Genomic DNA, 16,561 nt, shown 5'->3' on the forward strand with positions numbered 1-16,561 from the left:
TTTCAGGTAAGAAAGAAGTCCTATGTGAACAGAGTGTAGAGAATAGAAGAGAGATGCACAAGGTGAGACTAAAGAGGTAGGCAGGGGTAGGTTGTGTTAAGGAGTTAGGGTTTTATTCTAAAGGCAACAATAAATTATTGAAGAAGGATTTAAAGCATCCCCAATTTTGTTCTGCTTGTACATATATCATAATGTTTGAAAAACAAAATCAGGGCTTTAGGCAATACACCTCTTCATAGGATACATATTTTGGTCAAGCTTTATATTCACTGTGGACCTGATGGATATGAAAATGAAAGTCTTTTCCACAAAAAGAAGCATATTAAAAGTTGGTACATTATGGATATTGCTGAAAATACGTGCTCATTCCTTATCTCTCTGTTTGCCTGTCTGCCTGGCCATTTATGCCACTGTGTTTCAGTAAGAATATGAATTGGCTAATACAGGTGTTATGCACAAGTTATTTAAATTCATATCTTCTACTGAGGGATGCAAGCTAATCCATGGAGTAATTAGGATTATTTCCCCATAGTGCTCTTGGTAGCATGAGTTGGAGGAGTGAGTTCTGAAAAGGAAAAAAAGCAATATAATTTGTTATCTGGGTTAAAGGTTCAGATAACAAATGTAGTTTGCAATTTTCTTTCAGTCTTTAAATTGCACTCTACAAAAGGAAATGGAAATGGACTATGTAATCATTCATGTATAAAATCTATTTAGAATAAGGGCTCGGTGGTTATGAAACAGAGCTTATTATTGTTATGTAGTTTCTATACAGTTGCCTGATGTGGTAATACCCATAAAAATTAAGCAACTATTTATTATTGACTATGGTATCAGTTCTGGAGGAATCAGAAATTAAGAGAGATTTATACATTGGTTAGGTTATTCTTTAATTAATGTTTTCATTCTTTCAATCAGTATTTGTGTTCACACCGTGTTCCCAAGAGTGCTAGAGTGTGCTAGGGATAAAATAATGAATAAAACTTGATACACATGCATAATCATAAAGAGACAAGTGTCATGAAGGGAATGTACATGGTCCTTTGAGATTATGTAATGAAATGACCTGATCTAAATTAGGAAGGGAAAGTTCCCTAAGGAAGTGATAACTGAGCTAGAATCTAGAGTATGGATAGAGCCAACTAGGCTAACGGAGGGGCATGAAAGAGTCTTAGAACATTTGATTTAGAAAGAACAGCAATTGCATAGTCCCTGTGTTTGAGGGAGAATGACAAATTCAAAGAATTGAAAGTTGGATGGAGAGTGAGCAGAAGAGAATGGGGCTAGAGTGGTAAGCTTGGAGTAGACCGTGCAAGACTGTATAAACAGAACAGATTTTAGAACAATTGGAAGCTGTAAGATGATTTTAAAGTAGCAGTGATTTTGAAAAGGTAACTCTTATGTAGTGTTCAGAACAGATTGAATGGGTTTAAACAAATGCCTTGACTCTTAGGAAACTCCTATAGATAGAGGAGAGAGATGCTAGTAGTGTCATCTAAGGTGATGACTGTGGAGATGGAGAGAAGTAGATAAATTTGAGAGACAGGAGTTAAAATTATGGATTGATAAAAACATATTATTGCAAATGTTTTTAAAAAATGGAACCTGAGTCAGAACAAGTTCCAAGATCTAACTGACAGTTTATAGGAAAGTGGGAGCACAGAGGATTATATTGGTGACACCATAATGATGTAAAACCAGAATTTAGAATTTAGGAAACTCTATAGGACAAACAATCTTTTTTTAAAAAAATAAATTTGACTTCAACAGATTTAAAATAAGGAGAGGGAAATGTTTGATTGAGAGACACATTAACAAAGCACAAATTGTGGACCTCCTTTGGTCCTAATTTTAAGAAACGACATGGAGAGAGGGTGAGCATTGAGTGGACTGGGTAAGAGAAACCATGTTAGGTTTTCTCAGGTGTGATAATGGGTGATAGGTTTATTGGATTAAAAAGTGTGTTGTCTTTTAGAGACACATCCTGAAGTATTTATGAACAAAACTATACATTTTGGATTTGCTTCAAAACAATCCAGTGGGGCCTGGAGTGTGCTGTTAAAAGAGAGACATAGAAGAAACAAGGGTGGTGATGAGCTAATAATTATTCTAGCTGAGTTATGGGTAACTGGGGGAATTATTATGCTATTTGTCTGTTTTGCGTGTGTGTGTAGTTTGAGCTTTTCCATGATAAAATGTTGTTCTAAAATTTTAATAGGATTTTATGATAGGTTGGGTGAGGTGATGCCAGAGAAAGGGATGGCAAGGATACTTCTTGGTTTCTGATTTGCTTAGTCAGATAGCTGATTGAGGAGGGTGAGGGGGTGTATTAAGTTTTTTTCTTAATGAGAGGGACATGAGATGTTTTAATATCTATGGGAAAGATATAGTTGAAGGGGATATGGTTGGATTTTTGAGTAGAGAAGTCTTGAAATATAGTGAGTGGGGAAATTTATAAGAAAACCAGGAAACTTGCTAGGTGGTTGACAGATATATTTAAAGTGATGATAATGAATTTATAGTGGAACCTACTGTATAACTTTCTTGAGCAGTTCATAATACAGATGTGAAGAAAGTTGGTAATTGAGCCAGGACTTGAATTTTGATAGTGGGGATAATGAAAAGACAGAGATGCTAAGGGATTTAGGGCATTGATGTTATTGAAATTATGGGATCGTATAAGAAAAAAAGGCAGAGAACGAAGAGAGTTAATAAATTGGGGAAAGGTAGACTATCATTGGAATACAGGATCAGTAAGGATAAACTACTTTTGCAGTTGGTGTAATTGGGCCATTGATCTTGAATGAGCAGCAGCTATGATCAGATGGTAGGATGATTCAATTCAAAAGTTTAGAGCTGGAGAAAGTTCTGGAATATAACCAATTTTAGATTATGATCATGAGAGTGGTATCTGAGGGGAAGTGGAAAGGTTGTTGAAGATGAATTGGTGAAGAAACTCCAAGGCCAGGTCATTGGAAAGGTGACATCTCCATGGATATCACCCAGGGTGAGGTTAAGGTTTAGGTGAGATTAGATTTTAGAAATATTTATAAGATATATGAAGTAATAACTTTGAGTTCTTTATTCTCATGGACTATTGGAATCAATCCATGCAAAGCATAATAGCCACATATTTCTGAATTAAACAGGTAAATAAAACCCACAAATTGTATATTAAATCTTACTTTACATACCCATATCTTACCTATGTGGGATAATGTCATATTAAAATGGGACCTCTCTATTAACTCAGTATCTATATTGCCTAGTCTTATTTCATACAAATGTGAAATTCTGTGCCCATAAACATGTAACATTTGCACTTTTTTTTACATTTTTATCAGTTATCTTTTTTCCTGCATATCAAATCACTCTATAGCTTCATAGATAATAACCACCATAATTTACTCAACTCATGAGTCTGCAGTTCATTTGGGTGGTTCTGCTGATTTAGCTAGGTTTGGCTTATGTCAACTTAGTTCACACATGCATCTGTGGTCAGCCACTGAGTTGACTAGGGCCTGACTACTCTAGGAGAGCTAAAATGCATGAGTCAAAGGGATGCTCCTGTGGTCTCTCATCCCCCAAAGCCTAGTGAGTCTGGTTCACACAGCAGTTGGTCTGGTTTCCAAGACTACAGGTGGAGGCATGCAAGGCCTTTGAGGTCTAGGTTTCGATCTGGTACAATCATTTATATCACATTCTGTTGGCCAAAGCAAGTCCTAAAGTCCATCCAGATTTAAGAGCTAGGACATAGACCCTGTCTCTTGATGGGAGGAATTAAAAGTAACATTGCAGAGGGGTATGGACACAGGGAGAAAAATAAACACAGCGATGTTTTTAAAGCAATCTACCACAACATTATATTGTGAGAATGCAAAATGTGGGTGAAAAACCATGCAACTGCATATTACAAGTCCGTATTCCTGCTCTTTCATCTCCACTTAATTGTCATGTGTCCTTGGACAAGATAGTGAAGAAAATAGGAAGGAATATTCACTGAATTATCTAACTACTGTTATTAGTTACAATCAAATGAGAGAATTGATTTATGTTTTGGATGGCTGTATTACTGCAAGATTTTATTTTATGCTGATAACATCTCACATCTCTTTAATGCGGAATCCACAAAAGTAACTTGAAGAGTTAACAGCACAGAGGTGTCTCCCGGATACTGTCCCTTGTGCTACTATGGCCTGAGGTGCTTGTCAAGTAAGGAAATTGGCTAGAAAGGTGGAAGGCTGGTGGCTGAAAGTCCTCCATTCACCCTGCTGTGTTCTGTTATACACTTGATGTGTTTGATATTCTCTTCCACAGTGGAATCTCAGGGATTAGTGTACTAAGATCTCAGAGGTTGGGATAGAGGCAGAAAGCTACTGGAATGCAGAGGAGGGCACAGAAGAATTAAAAAGTTTGGAGTGAAATGAAGCAGCAAATCAATGAATAGATAAGACTGGTAAAAAGTACAGCATCCAAACATTCTTATAAGAAAAGGTGGAAATACATAAGAAGGGCATTTTTGGAGGATCAACCTCTAAAACTGTCCAGGAGTATCATATGAGTGAAATTAAAATTGTCAACAGGAATTAAATGCATTTTGTGGCCCAATCTAAAGGTTATGAGAGTGAATCATAAAATAAGGACAAATCTCTTATTTTAGATATGGTGATGGATATGACTTCCTGCCCCCCCATCAAATATCATATGATGAGTAAGAAATTATTAATCTGAATCATGTACTGTGGTAAAATGTTAGCTTAATAACACATCAGTGACTCCTGGGTTTTCCATAACCTTTTTTTTTGATGTTTAAGTATGACGTACTTAAAGAAAATCATACTAATTTTAAGTGTACAGCAGAAAGAATTTTCACAAAGTGAACACACCTAGTGATTAGTAGTCATATTAGGAAACAAAATGTTGCCAGAGCCCCAAGGACTCCTCATGCCTTTTGTAGTCACTGCCCCTCTCCCAACAAAGGGAGATGCTATGCTCACTTAACCCCATAGAGCAGTGTTACCTGTTTCTGAACTCTTCAGAAGTGGAATTGTATAGTGTATACTCTTTTGTGTCTAGCTGCTTTTGCTCAACATGATGTTTGGGGGCAAAAAGGAGTTTGCTTTGATTGGAGCACTGGGGCTATGCAGAAGCATAGAGGGAAATGACCTGGCAGCATAGACAGAGATGGGATTGTGGGCATTGAAGGCCTGTTCAAGAGATGATGCTTACTGTCTGTGATGAGCCCTTGGAGGATATGCTCAGTGCGACCTTTCAGGAAGATTAACATTGTAGCAGTGATGTGGGATAGATTGAGGGTAAGGGCAGGAAGGCTGCAGAGTGGTTGGTTGTGGGAAATGCACTCAGAAACTGAAGGACTAGGTCTGAGTGATACCTCCGTTCCTTGCTGGCTGTGTCTTTGGACAATTCATTCGACCTGTCTGAACTTCAGCGTCCTCCTATGAACAATAAAGGTAGGAATCCTGCTATTACGAAAACAAAATGAATTGATCCATGTTAGAGAACTGCAGACTATATAGATATTAGTTCCAGGGCCGATACCTGCCCCTGCTGTGGGCCATTGCTGTGACTGAGTGGGGATAAAGAGGAGGATGGGTATTCAGTCTCCTTTATTTAGTCATCTAGAGAATGCTCATGTTTCAGCCAATATTGCAGATATTCATGTGCTTGGATAAATTACACATTACACTCTAGGTATAGAGACTTTCAGAATGAATGAAGGAAGATTCTGGAGGCAGACTACTTGTATGTGAATCTGGGATCCTCCTCTTACTATCTAAGTGAACTTAGTCTAATTATTTTTAACTTTCTTGGCCATGCTTTAATGACAGGTTCCACATAAGAGTGTTCTGAATTTTAAATTAATGAATACAAAGAAAACAGAGTAGTACCTGGCTGGTAGTAGATACTCAATGTTCTTATTGCCATGTCTCTTTTCCAAGTAGCATTAAATGACCTAACTTTCCTATTGGTTAACAGCTTAGAAGTGTGTGGCACAGGCTTGTTGAAACCTTTATTGCATTCTTCTATCCCTGTAGCTCCAACTATTTTCCAGGTTACCCACATTAGGATTGTGCAGAGTGAGCTCAATCCTCCTCCATGTACTGTGTATTTAAATATAAATAGTGCCCTGCCCCAATCTCCCTTTCACCAGTTCTTTTCACATTTCCTAATAGAGTTGAGTTTTGAGGGTATTTTTGGGCAGTGAATGTGATTTGATAAACATATTCAACTGATCTCTTATGTGTGTGACCTATCACACATCTCTTATATGTGTGATCTCTTATATGTGTGACCTCTATTATATGGTTTGGCTGTTTCCCCACCAAATCTTATCTTAAATTGTAGCTTTCTTAGTTCCCACGTGTTGTGGGAAGGAGCTGGTGGGAGATAATTGAATCACGAGGGTGTTTTCCCTCATACTGTTCTCATGGTAGTGAGTAAGTCTCATGAGACCTGATGGTTTTATAAGGTTTTACAAGAAGTTTACCCTTTTGTTTGGCTCATATTCTTTCTTGCCTGCTGCCATGTAAGATTTGCCTTTTGTCTTCCTCCATGATGGTGAGGCCTCTCCAGCCACGTGGAACTGTGAGTCCATTATACCTCTTCCTTTATGAATTACTCAGTCTTGGGTACGTCTTTATCAGTAGCATGAAAATAAGGTAATACACCTAGTCAATGGAGAGATTAAGGAGAATTTCTCTTTTATACTCAATGACATACTCTATTAATGCAACCTAAAGTTATATTGACTATTTTGTTCTCTGCATTATGCTGTTAATTCATTCTGAGTTTGTAATTAACCAAAGGCCCCAAAATTCAACCCCAAAATTTGCTACCAAAAGTTTATTCTTTCATTTACTGAATTATTGACTGCTTAACATATTGCCATAGGCCAGTTTTGTAACTGACAGTAGATGTGCTCCTTAAGGAATTTAGAGTTTCCTGGGATGTCATACATGCAAACAGACTTGTAGTAAGTGTGACAGTGATAATTGTTATAATAGAGACTTGTAGAAACTGTATGATAACAAAAGGAAGGACACCTAATTCTCCAAGTGGGGGATGGGGGAAAATATGACAATAAAAATGGCAGAGGCAGAAGATGTCAGGGAAGTGCACATGGAAGGGAGAGTGTTTGTCATAAACTGTACGTAAAGGTCCTGATGACTGAGAGAGTGGGGGAAAGAAGTCTTTAAAAAGGCTGGTAATACCTTTTTATAATGTAATGTCACATCAAACAGCATGGACATTCTGGGAACTACTATCTGAGAATGGCAGCAACCTAGAGAGCAGGCAGAGGAATTGGCAGGAAAGATGCTGAGCAGGTAGGCAGGTACAAGGTCCTGATGGGGTTTGCATGTCACAGTTGGAAATTAATATTTACTCCTATAGGCAATAAGCCAACATGAAAGGAGTTTACATTAGAGAGGGACATGTTTAGATAGATGTGCATTTAAAAAATACGGGACTGATAGCCTTTATAGTGTGATCTGTGAAGTAGAGGAAGCAAGAATAGAGGTGGGATGGCTGATGGAGAGACAGTCCCTGTCACACAAGTGAATAAAAACCAAGAAATCATGACCAAAACAAGGCTATGGGAATGGAAAAGAAGGAAATTTTCTTGAGAGATTTATTAAATAGCTATGTTTTGAGCACTAAGACACTTTGAGCAGTGAGATCCTTAGGACTTGATAACCAGCTACATATGACAGGAAGTGGAAAAGTTGAGGCTTACCCCCAGTTCTGAGTGACTGGTGGGTAATGATGTCATTCCCACGATAGGAGATAACTGATTTGGGAGAAGCAAAGGGTTCTCTTTGGGATCACTTGGATACCTGTGGGACATCCAAGTGGAAATGTATAGCAGGCATTTGGCTTAGTATCAAGAACTCAGGAGAGAGGGTGTGTGTGTGTGTGTGTGTGTGTGTGTATGTGTGTAAGTGGCCCTGGGAATCATTCAGATATAGAAGATGGTTGAAACCTGATGCAGTAGATGAATCAGAAGAGGACTGAGGGTAAGCATGAGAATCCTAACATGAAATAGAAGCATGGAGAAGGATAGCCCTAGAAAGGGATTTTGAGAGGGCATCAGTTGGAGGATTGGCTAGAAACCAAGAGAAGGTGGTGCCATAGAACCTATGGCAGAGAGAGTCAATAATGCTTGAGAGAGACAGAGATATATACAGTATATTTACTAATATTTTATATTTATTTAGTATATTTACTAATATATATACTTTATATATATCAAATTTGTATATATATCAAATATATATGAAATTTTACATTTTACAAATTATATTTATGTATAGTATATTTACTAATATTTTGTATATACTTTATGTATATATATCAAGTATGTATATTTACTAATGTTTTATTAGTTTTTAAGCTTATAAAACATCTTATAATATTTAAGTAGTGTTAAACTACTTCTAAATATTAGAAAATGTGCTTTCGAGGAAGCAGAGTCCAGAGCAGGTGCCTGTCAGGATGGGTCACCTCTTTTTGGAGCAATCTGCTTGCTAGAGATGAGGGATGTGTGTCTTCTCACCATTTGGACCTAATTCTAGTAGATCCTAACTAGTCATATTCTAGTTGGGGTTTGTGGTGGCTTTCTTAGTTTGAATGGGGTGAATATTTTCTCTTTGTTTTTCCTTCTCTTGCTTTTAGTTATTTTTCAGAGAACAGAATTCAGGTAGTAGAAGTGACTTTTCTATGTAGTATTTAAACAGAAGTCCCACAGTTCCTTTAAAAGTTGGAGCCAAGCAGAAAACATTACCTATAACAACATTGTTTTTACTTTTAAATTGAACTCTGTTTGAGTTTTTCATGTATTTCTATTATGCGTTTCTTTAGAGCAGAAGCGAGGCTTATGTATCTTCATATCCCCAGGGCTCATCCCAGAGCTTGGCATTTAGGAGTGCTCTATAAATGCTTATTTTTGTATTACTTGTTGGTGATTACACGGTTCCATTTTTGAAAGTTTTCAAGCTTTCTTGACTCCTCTTACCTTCCAACATCTCATGTCACTGAATTACACAAGTTTGTCTTCTTTATCAGTTCTACTCTTTTTAACTGCCTAAAGTTCAGCATCTTTTCTTCCCCCAAGTGTTAAAGTGAATTGGGAATTTGTTTTTAGGCTGTATATATGCCACAATATTTGAGAGTTTCAACTGAAATAGAGGTAGGCCTAAGGAAATTGAAGCTGAGGCAAAAACCTGGCAGGAGGACCCTGCTACTCCTTTGTTTCTATTTCTCTTTGTTATCTTTCTCTTTTAAATTTTCATTATGAAAAATTTCAAATACATGCTGCCTTATAGAATATAGTGTCACAAACCTGATTCTTTCTCTCTCTTTCCTTCCTTCCTTCCTTCCTTCCTTCCTTCCTTCCTTCCTCTCTTTCTCTCTTTTTCTCTCTTTCTTTCTTTCAATGGTGTCACACTCTGTTGCCCACGCTGAGTACAGTGGCGTGATCTTGGCTCACTGCAACCTCTGACTCCCAGGTTCAAGCAGTTCTTCCTGCCTTAGCCTCCCAGGTAGCTGGAATTACAGACACCCACCACCACATCCAGTTAATTTTTGAATTTTTTAGTAGAGACAGGGTTTTGTCATATTGGCTGGGCTGGTCTTGAACTCCTGACCTCAGATGATCCACCTGCCTTGGCCTCCCAAAGTACTGGGATTACAGGCATGAGCCACTGAGCCTGGCCAAGTGTTTCTTCTTACCTGTCAGGACCTTTACCATGCATAATTAGAGTCTTACTAATATACTTCTGTTCTACTGCAACAACAAATTCTTCCTTGCTGGTCAGAATTCATGTCAGAGTAAGTTATATTAGATTCCTTGTCTACATTCTGGGAGACAGGATTAGCAGTAAGGAACTCATGGACGCGAATGGATGTGCAGGTGATGACTTCATGAGAGGCTTCCTGGATCATGGCTCTATTCTCCCTCCTTGCCTATTTTGTGAACTGCATCAGAGATGAATTTATTCTACCTCTGCAGGAGGCCAATTACATGCTTCCAAAAAAGTAACTTTGGGACTTTCAATGATTTGCTTTGATTTGGATAATCCCTTATTTGTTATTTTAAGCTTCTCAGCAAAATATGAATTTTCTGGCTGCTGTTCTTTTTTTTTTTTTAGTGTTATTTTCAGTGGCTTTTGATGGAGGATGAATAGGATTTAGTAGACCACACCTCTATTTTAGGTTCAGCTCTGTTCACTTTTTCAGAGCTCTAGAAATGTAGTGATTCTCATGATTGTGGCGGGGGGAGGTAGTGGAACCAACGATGTTATTTGTTCATTTCCCCCATATGTACCGAATTATTTCCTGTTTGATTGCCTGTAAGACTGTTTCCTTTTTCAGAGTTCTGCTATTTGTAGTTATCATAAAATAAGAAATGAAAAGAAACCTTTTAGAGTAGAGGGAAAGTTTTACAGGAAAAAGGCAGTAAAAGGTCTGAATTCAACACCTGTATTTCTATACTCTGTATATAATACATTTGTGCAATTTTCATCTTTGGTTTCTCTCTGTACCATTTATATTCTACTTATGAAAATATATTGGGTATTTCTTAGTTAATAAAAATCTGTTTTATCTAATAATTCACAAATGTGGATTTCTGGGTAGGAAGAAATCTCTTTTTTTTTAAAGTTTATCATTTTGACTTTTGTTTTCTTAAAATCAGACCTATATTTTATATATGTTCTTAAAATATGAATGGATGGTTAAACTTATAAAGGTGAGCCACTGTATTGTTTCCTGGCTTTTTTTTTTTTCTTTCTGAAGATGTATCTTTTTTTTTTTTTAAATTCAGGGAATCAGCAGTCTCTTCAGTTCTTTAAAAGTGGTGCGTCTCTTACGACTGGGCCGTGTCGCTAGGAAACTGGACCATTACCTGGAATACGGAGCGGCAGTCCTCGTGCTCCTGGTATGTGTGTTTGGCCTGGTGGCCCACTGGCTGGCCTGCATATGGTATAGCATCGGAGACTATGAGGTCATCGACGAAGTCACTAACACCATCCAAATAGACAGTTGGCTCTACCAGCTGGCTTTGAGCATTGGGACTCCATATCGCTACAATACCAGTGCAGGGATATGGGAAGGAGGACCCAGCAAAGATTCACTGTATGTGTCCTCTCTCTACTTTACCATGACAAGCCTTACAACCATAGGATTTGGAAACATAGCTCCTACCACAGATGTGGAGAAGATGTTTTCGGTGGCTATGATGATGGTTGGCTGTAAGTATTTTAATTTTTTTTCATTAAAAAATTATTATTATTGACAATTTTCCTGGCTACAATCTCAGATAGGATTAAAATGAACTATTTTGTCTTCAGAAAGGTATTTAATCCATCTTATATGCAATTTATTTTTTAATCTACCTTAGAAAATAGAAATGCAAAATAATATATTTTACTCTTCAGAACATATTAATGTGTGTACACAGCAGCGCTCTCTTGAAGGGACCAGGACCAGCATCCAGACAGGTGGCATTTGGCAGATTTTATAGGTTTTGTTGGTGATGTGTTAAATTACCCTCATAATTGCCCACAGACTTACCTCATCTTTAATGTTCTGATGTGAGATATGTTGGATCTGATGTAAGATATATTGTTTATAATTATTCTAGTTAATACTGAATTCCTAAAGTTGACCTTAGGATACGCTTTTTTTTTTTTTTTTTTTACAATTTTTTTTTTTTACAATTTATAGGTTTTTACAATTAAGACTAGTAGAAAGGGTTTATAAATCTAGTCTTCATTATAGCCATTCTAGGTTGAATATATGGCTGTTTGAGAGAATGAAAGAATTGCTAAATATAAGCCCATTCAGCAGTCAGAAGTGTCCAGGATTTAACACGTATGTTTGAGTACCAAATTCTTGGTATTCGCAAGACCATGTGCTCTGCACTCAGACTGTGAGTGGATGGCATCAGAAGACCAGAACATAAGGAAATACATACCAAAGAAGCTGCTTCTGAAGATCTTGAGGGAGACTTCATCATCATTCGTGCCTTCAAGTTGACTTAGATGACTTATCTAGGCCTAGTTCTGGTACCTAGAGTAACCTTAAGAAGATTGTACTGAAGGTATGATTAGCATTATTAGCACCTCTTAACCCTTTGGATCATGATCTTTTTTTTTGTTTGTTTGTTTAAGCTGTCTTTTCTGAGACTGCACCTTACAGAGGCTTAGATTTTGACATTGGTGGTAAAAGTTCTTGGAGTCCAGGGACATTCGCTGGGCCATGAAAGGTTAATATCTTGGGTCTAAGCAGGTGGTTTCCATAGTAGCATGTCTGAAAGCTATTGGAGCATCAGTGTTGGCAGTTGTTTAGCTTCTGTTTGTCTAATACACCCTTGTATAGGTATGGGAACGAGAACACACAGGCTCTATTTGCTGGTTAGAGTTTGCAGTCAGAGGGAGAGTGAGAATTCCAAGTGCTATTTGCTCCAGAGGCTTTCAGCAGGAAAATGTCCTTACACACACAGAGACACCCTGATGATCAGTTAAACTGATACCTACGTGTCCAAAATGATAAGATGTATGGGCAAAGATGTACTTTATAAATTCAGAAGACAGCATTTTGTCAGATGCTGTATTCAGTACCATACTACTTTTAATATTTGTACAATGCATTTTGCCTTATACCTGTGCGTAGTTAGATTTACAAAAAAGTTCTTTTTGCTTTGAAGTGATTATAGATTCATTGGAATTTGCAAAAATAGTATGGAGAGGGCCTTTGTTCCCTTTACCTAGTTTCTTCTAATAATTACATCTTATATAACTATAACTCAATATCAAAATTGACATTGATACAATGCGTATATATATATAGTTCTGTGTTGTTTGATCACATGTGCAGGTTTCTTTAATTACAACTGCAATCAAGGTACGGAACTGTTCCTTTACCACAAAGCTCTCTCTCAAATGTAATCTACTCGTTTTCCCCAACTATCCCTATTCCCTGAAAACCACTAATCTGCTCTCCATCCCTATAATTTTGTGATTTTTGAGTATGTTATATAAGTTGAATTATGTAAAATGTAACCTTTTGAAATGAACTTTCTCCATTCAGCATAATGCCCCTGAGACCCATCTAACTTGAGTGTATCAATAATTAATCTGTTTTATTGCCGAGTAGTACTTTATGGTTAGGATATATCACTGTTTAACTCACCATCTATTGAATCTACTTGTTTCCAGTTTTTGGCTACTACAAATAAAGCTGCTATGTTAATACCTAGCTGATGGGTTGATATGTGCAGCAAACCACTATGGTACATATTTACCTATGTAACAAACCTGCGCATCCTGCACATGTACCCCAGAACTGAAAATAAAAAAAAAATAAACAAACAAACAAAAAACAAAGTTTCTATGAACATTTATGTATAGGTTTTTAATATGGACATTAATTCTTAGTTCTCTGGGATAAATACCCAGGAATGTAATTACTGGGATATGTGATAAGTGTATGTTCAATTTCTAAAGAAATTGCCAAACTATTTTACAGAGTGGATGTACTAGCATAGTTGTATTTTTCATAAGAGAATTGTAGGAAAATAAAATCTATGTAAAGTCAAAGGACACAATTATTTACTTTGTTTCTCAGGCCCTGAAGTTGTGAATCATCCTAGATTTCTCTGTTTTTCCATGTTACATCTATTAATAACAAGGCCTGTTAGGTTTACCTTCAAAATACATTTGATTATTTTTTTCTCCTTCCGTAGATTACCATCCAAGACAAAGTCAGCATTATCTCTGGGCTGAACTTTTGAAGTAAACTCCTGTATCTTCCTTCTTTTCTAACGCATGCCGTACAATCTCTACTCAAAAGCCCGAGGGCCTGTTTAAAACCAAATCAGATCATACCATTCCTCTGCTCAAATCCCCCCAGTGTGCATGAAATAAAGTCCAGATTCCTTAGCTCGTCTTTCAAGACCTTCCTGATATGGCTCTGCCTGCCTCACTTCACTTTCTACCATTCTGTCTTTGCTTATCCTCCTAAATCCATGCTTGCTATCTCATTGTCTCTGAAAACTTCAGGCTTAGGCTTGTCTCAGTCTTTGTACTTGCTTTTCCACTGCTTATAACATTTCTCTTCTGACTTATACTCCAAATTCATGTGGCTTTCCACGAATCTCCTCTACAGAAATTCCTTCCAGTGCTAACCTACTGTAAAAAACCACCCCAGTGCCAACCTGTATTCTCTACTCTTTAACCTTTCCCTTCATTGTTCCTACCAAGATCTGAAACCATGTGTACTTGGTTTTTCTTTGCCTTCAGAACGTAAGCTCCACAAGAGCAAGGCCTTTATCCATTTATTGTATTGGATCCCCAATATCTAAATAATTCCTAAGACTTTTGTGCTCAATCTTAATTTGTTATATGAATGAATGGAATTGAAGATGTCCCTGATTTTTGTGATGATCTTCTGTCCTTGAATCCATCCCAGTTAGGTCTCTGATGAAGTACATGCCAGCAAAATGCATGATGTTAGAGCTTTGACCCTGATTCCTTTGTGAAAGCCCTGGTAAGCTCACCTGCATTGCCTTCCTTTGGGGGTGTAGTCATTCCTTTAGCTGAGTTGCTAACCCTGTGTCTTACAGTCCTGTTGATGTAAGTTCTCAGAAGCAAGTCACTGGAAGCTCCAATAAACTGTTCTCTCACTGCTTCTTACAATCTACCTTCTGAATCTACCTGTGTTGGAAATTTTCACATATATTCAGTTGGGTTTCTGAAATTTTATTTGGTTCAGAGTTGGTTCCATTCCTTCACAAATGGCCAATTATACTTGATAGATCTAAATTTCCATTTCTCCTCATCTCTTCCTTTTCTAAAGTTCCTGTTTTGATTTAAAGAAAAAAAAAACTAGTTTTAAAGTTGGTTGTTTTCTCCTCTGAGTTTCTGCTATTTCATTTGAATACTGAGTAGTAGTTTTCTGTTTGTTTACCAATTTCTGACATCTTCTTGCCTTTTGACTTAGGTTTTCCTTTTGTGCTTCGGAATAAGTCCAGTTTCTATAGCCAGAGTATTCCAGGGAGGCATCTTAAATTTTCTTTTTAGTCGTTGGGTCCTTGGTAATTTCGTGGGGTATTTCCTTTGAAACAACCTGAGAAGATGATTAAAAAAACTGTCTAGATTCCTGAAGAGTTATTGTACCTTTACACAATTCCAAAATTAGTTAGACCCACATGCACAAAACAGCATCCAAATTTGGATATTGTAGCTCTTTGTAATTATAGTATCATTTTTTCCTACAAGAACACCAAAGAAAACAAACAAATGAAAACAAACCACCTGTGTTCTTAGAAACCAGTATGTGCTAGCAGCCATGGCCAGGGATTTAGTGTGTGTGTGTGTGTGTGTGTGTGTGTGTGTGTGTGTGTGTGTGGTGGGGAAGGAAGGATAGGGAAGAGGGAGGTAGAAAATGGAAAAGTTCATTTTTTTCACTTGTGCCAGGATTCTAGTCAGTCTGTGATGGCTATCTGAGAAGCACTCCTTGTAATCTTATGACTCAAAAACAGGAAAATAAAGGTTGATGGAGACACCAACTGCCTATATTCTGTTGAGAAAAATAATCACTGCTTGCAAATGATAAACTGTTTTTCTGGAGAAAGTCATCCAAAATTTATATGCCTTTCAGCAAAATTTACAAGTATGAGTATCGCAGCAATTCCAATCCCTAGGTCCTTATGAGCCCTCTTTTTGATGGCCTTTCCTTCCCTAGGCTCTTGCTACCCTAATGCTAAGTTGGATATGGACTCTGTCTAGGAATACAGTCTCAAAGTTTTCCTTCTTGATATATCAGACAGATCTTCAAAAAATAGTGTTGGCCTTCCCCTAATCCCACTCAACTGAAATTCCTTCCACATCCCTCCTACATCAGCAGGATCACAGGATATTTTTCTTACCTGCTACCTGGGAATTTCTTAGACTTAAATCCTTTGTTCCTACATTTGCCCAACATGGGAAATCTTCCCACTCAGATTTCTGGATAGGAAGGGTTGCCTGATGCTTCTGTACATACATCTACCATCATGCATTCTTTACCTTAAATTTGCCTTCTCTTGATTTTGTCATGCTCTCTCTGCCTTGTGTGACCTCCACTGTTCTGGTAGCAGCCATTATTCCCCAGCATAGTCAGGTCCTCCTTATTCCTCTGTATCTGTCCATTCATGAATGAATCCAGCTACTCTGCTGATATTCACAAAATTCATAATCAAAGGGCTTTTGTGAGAGAATATTTTTGTAGTTTAGTTCCGCAGCACTCGAGGAAAATAGTATGTATATATGTATGTGTGTGTGTGTGTATGTGAGTACAGTATGTGTATTTTGCTTGGTAATTTGCTCCTTGCTAATTTGCTTGGTAACTACTTAATGATGCTTTCATGAAATGTTTTCGAATCCATTTTATTTACATAATCTTATTATTGAGCTCCTAATAATATTAGATTTTCTGAGGATTAGGCATACTGACTAATTTTGCTGCTATTCAGAAAGCACCACAGTACATGGATGATTTG

General features: G+C 37.4%; 1 protein-coding gene across 1 annotated transcript in view; it reads left to right on the plus strand.

Annotated features, from left to right (window-relative positions):
- KCNH5 (potassium voltage-gated channel subfamily H member 5) overlaps positions 1-16,561 on the plus strand; it is a 398,615-nt gene that overhangs the window by 97,978 nt on the left and 284,076 nt on the right. Inside the window, exon 7 of the mRNA XM_003924415.2 lies at positions 10,844-11,270. Within this exon, the coding sequence (XP_003924464.1) occupies positions 10,844-11,270 (427 nt within the window). The remainder of the gene's footprint in view (positions 1-10,843; positions 11,271-16,561) is intronic.

Source organism: Saimiri boliviensis, chromosome 2 (genome assembly GCF_048565385.1).
Source record: "Saimiri boliviensis isolate mSaiBol1 chromosome 2, mSaiBol1.pri, whole genome shotgun sequence".
Classification (NCBI taxonomy): Eukaryota; Metazoa; Chordata; class Mammalia; order Primates; family Cebidae; genus Saimiri; species Saimiri boliviensis.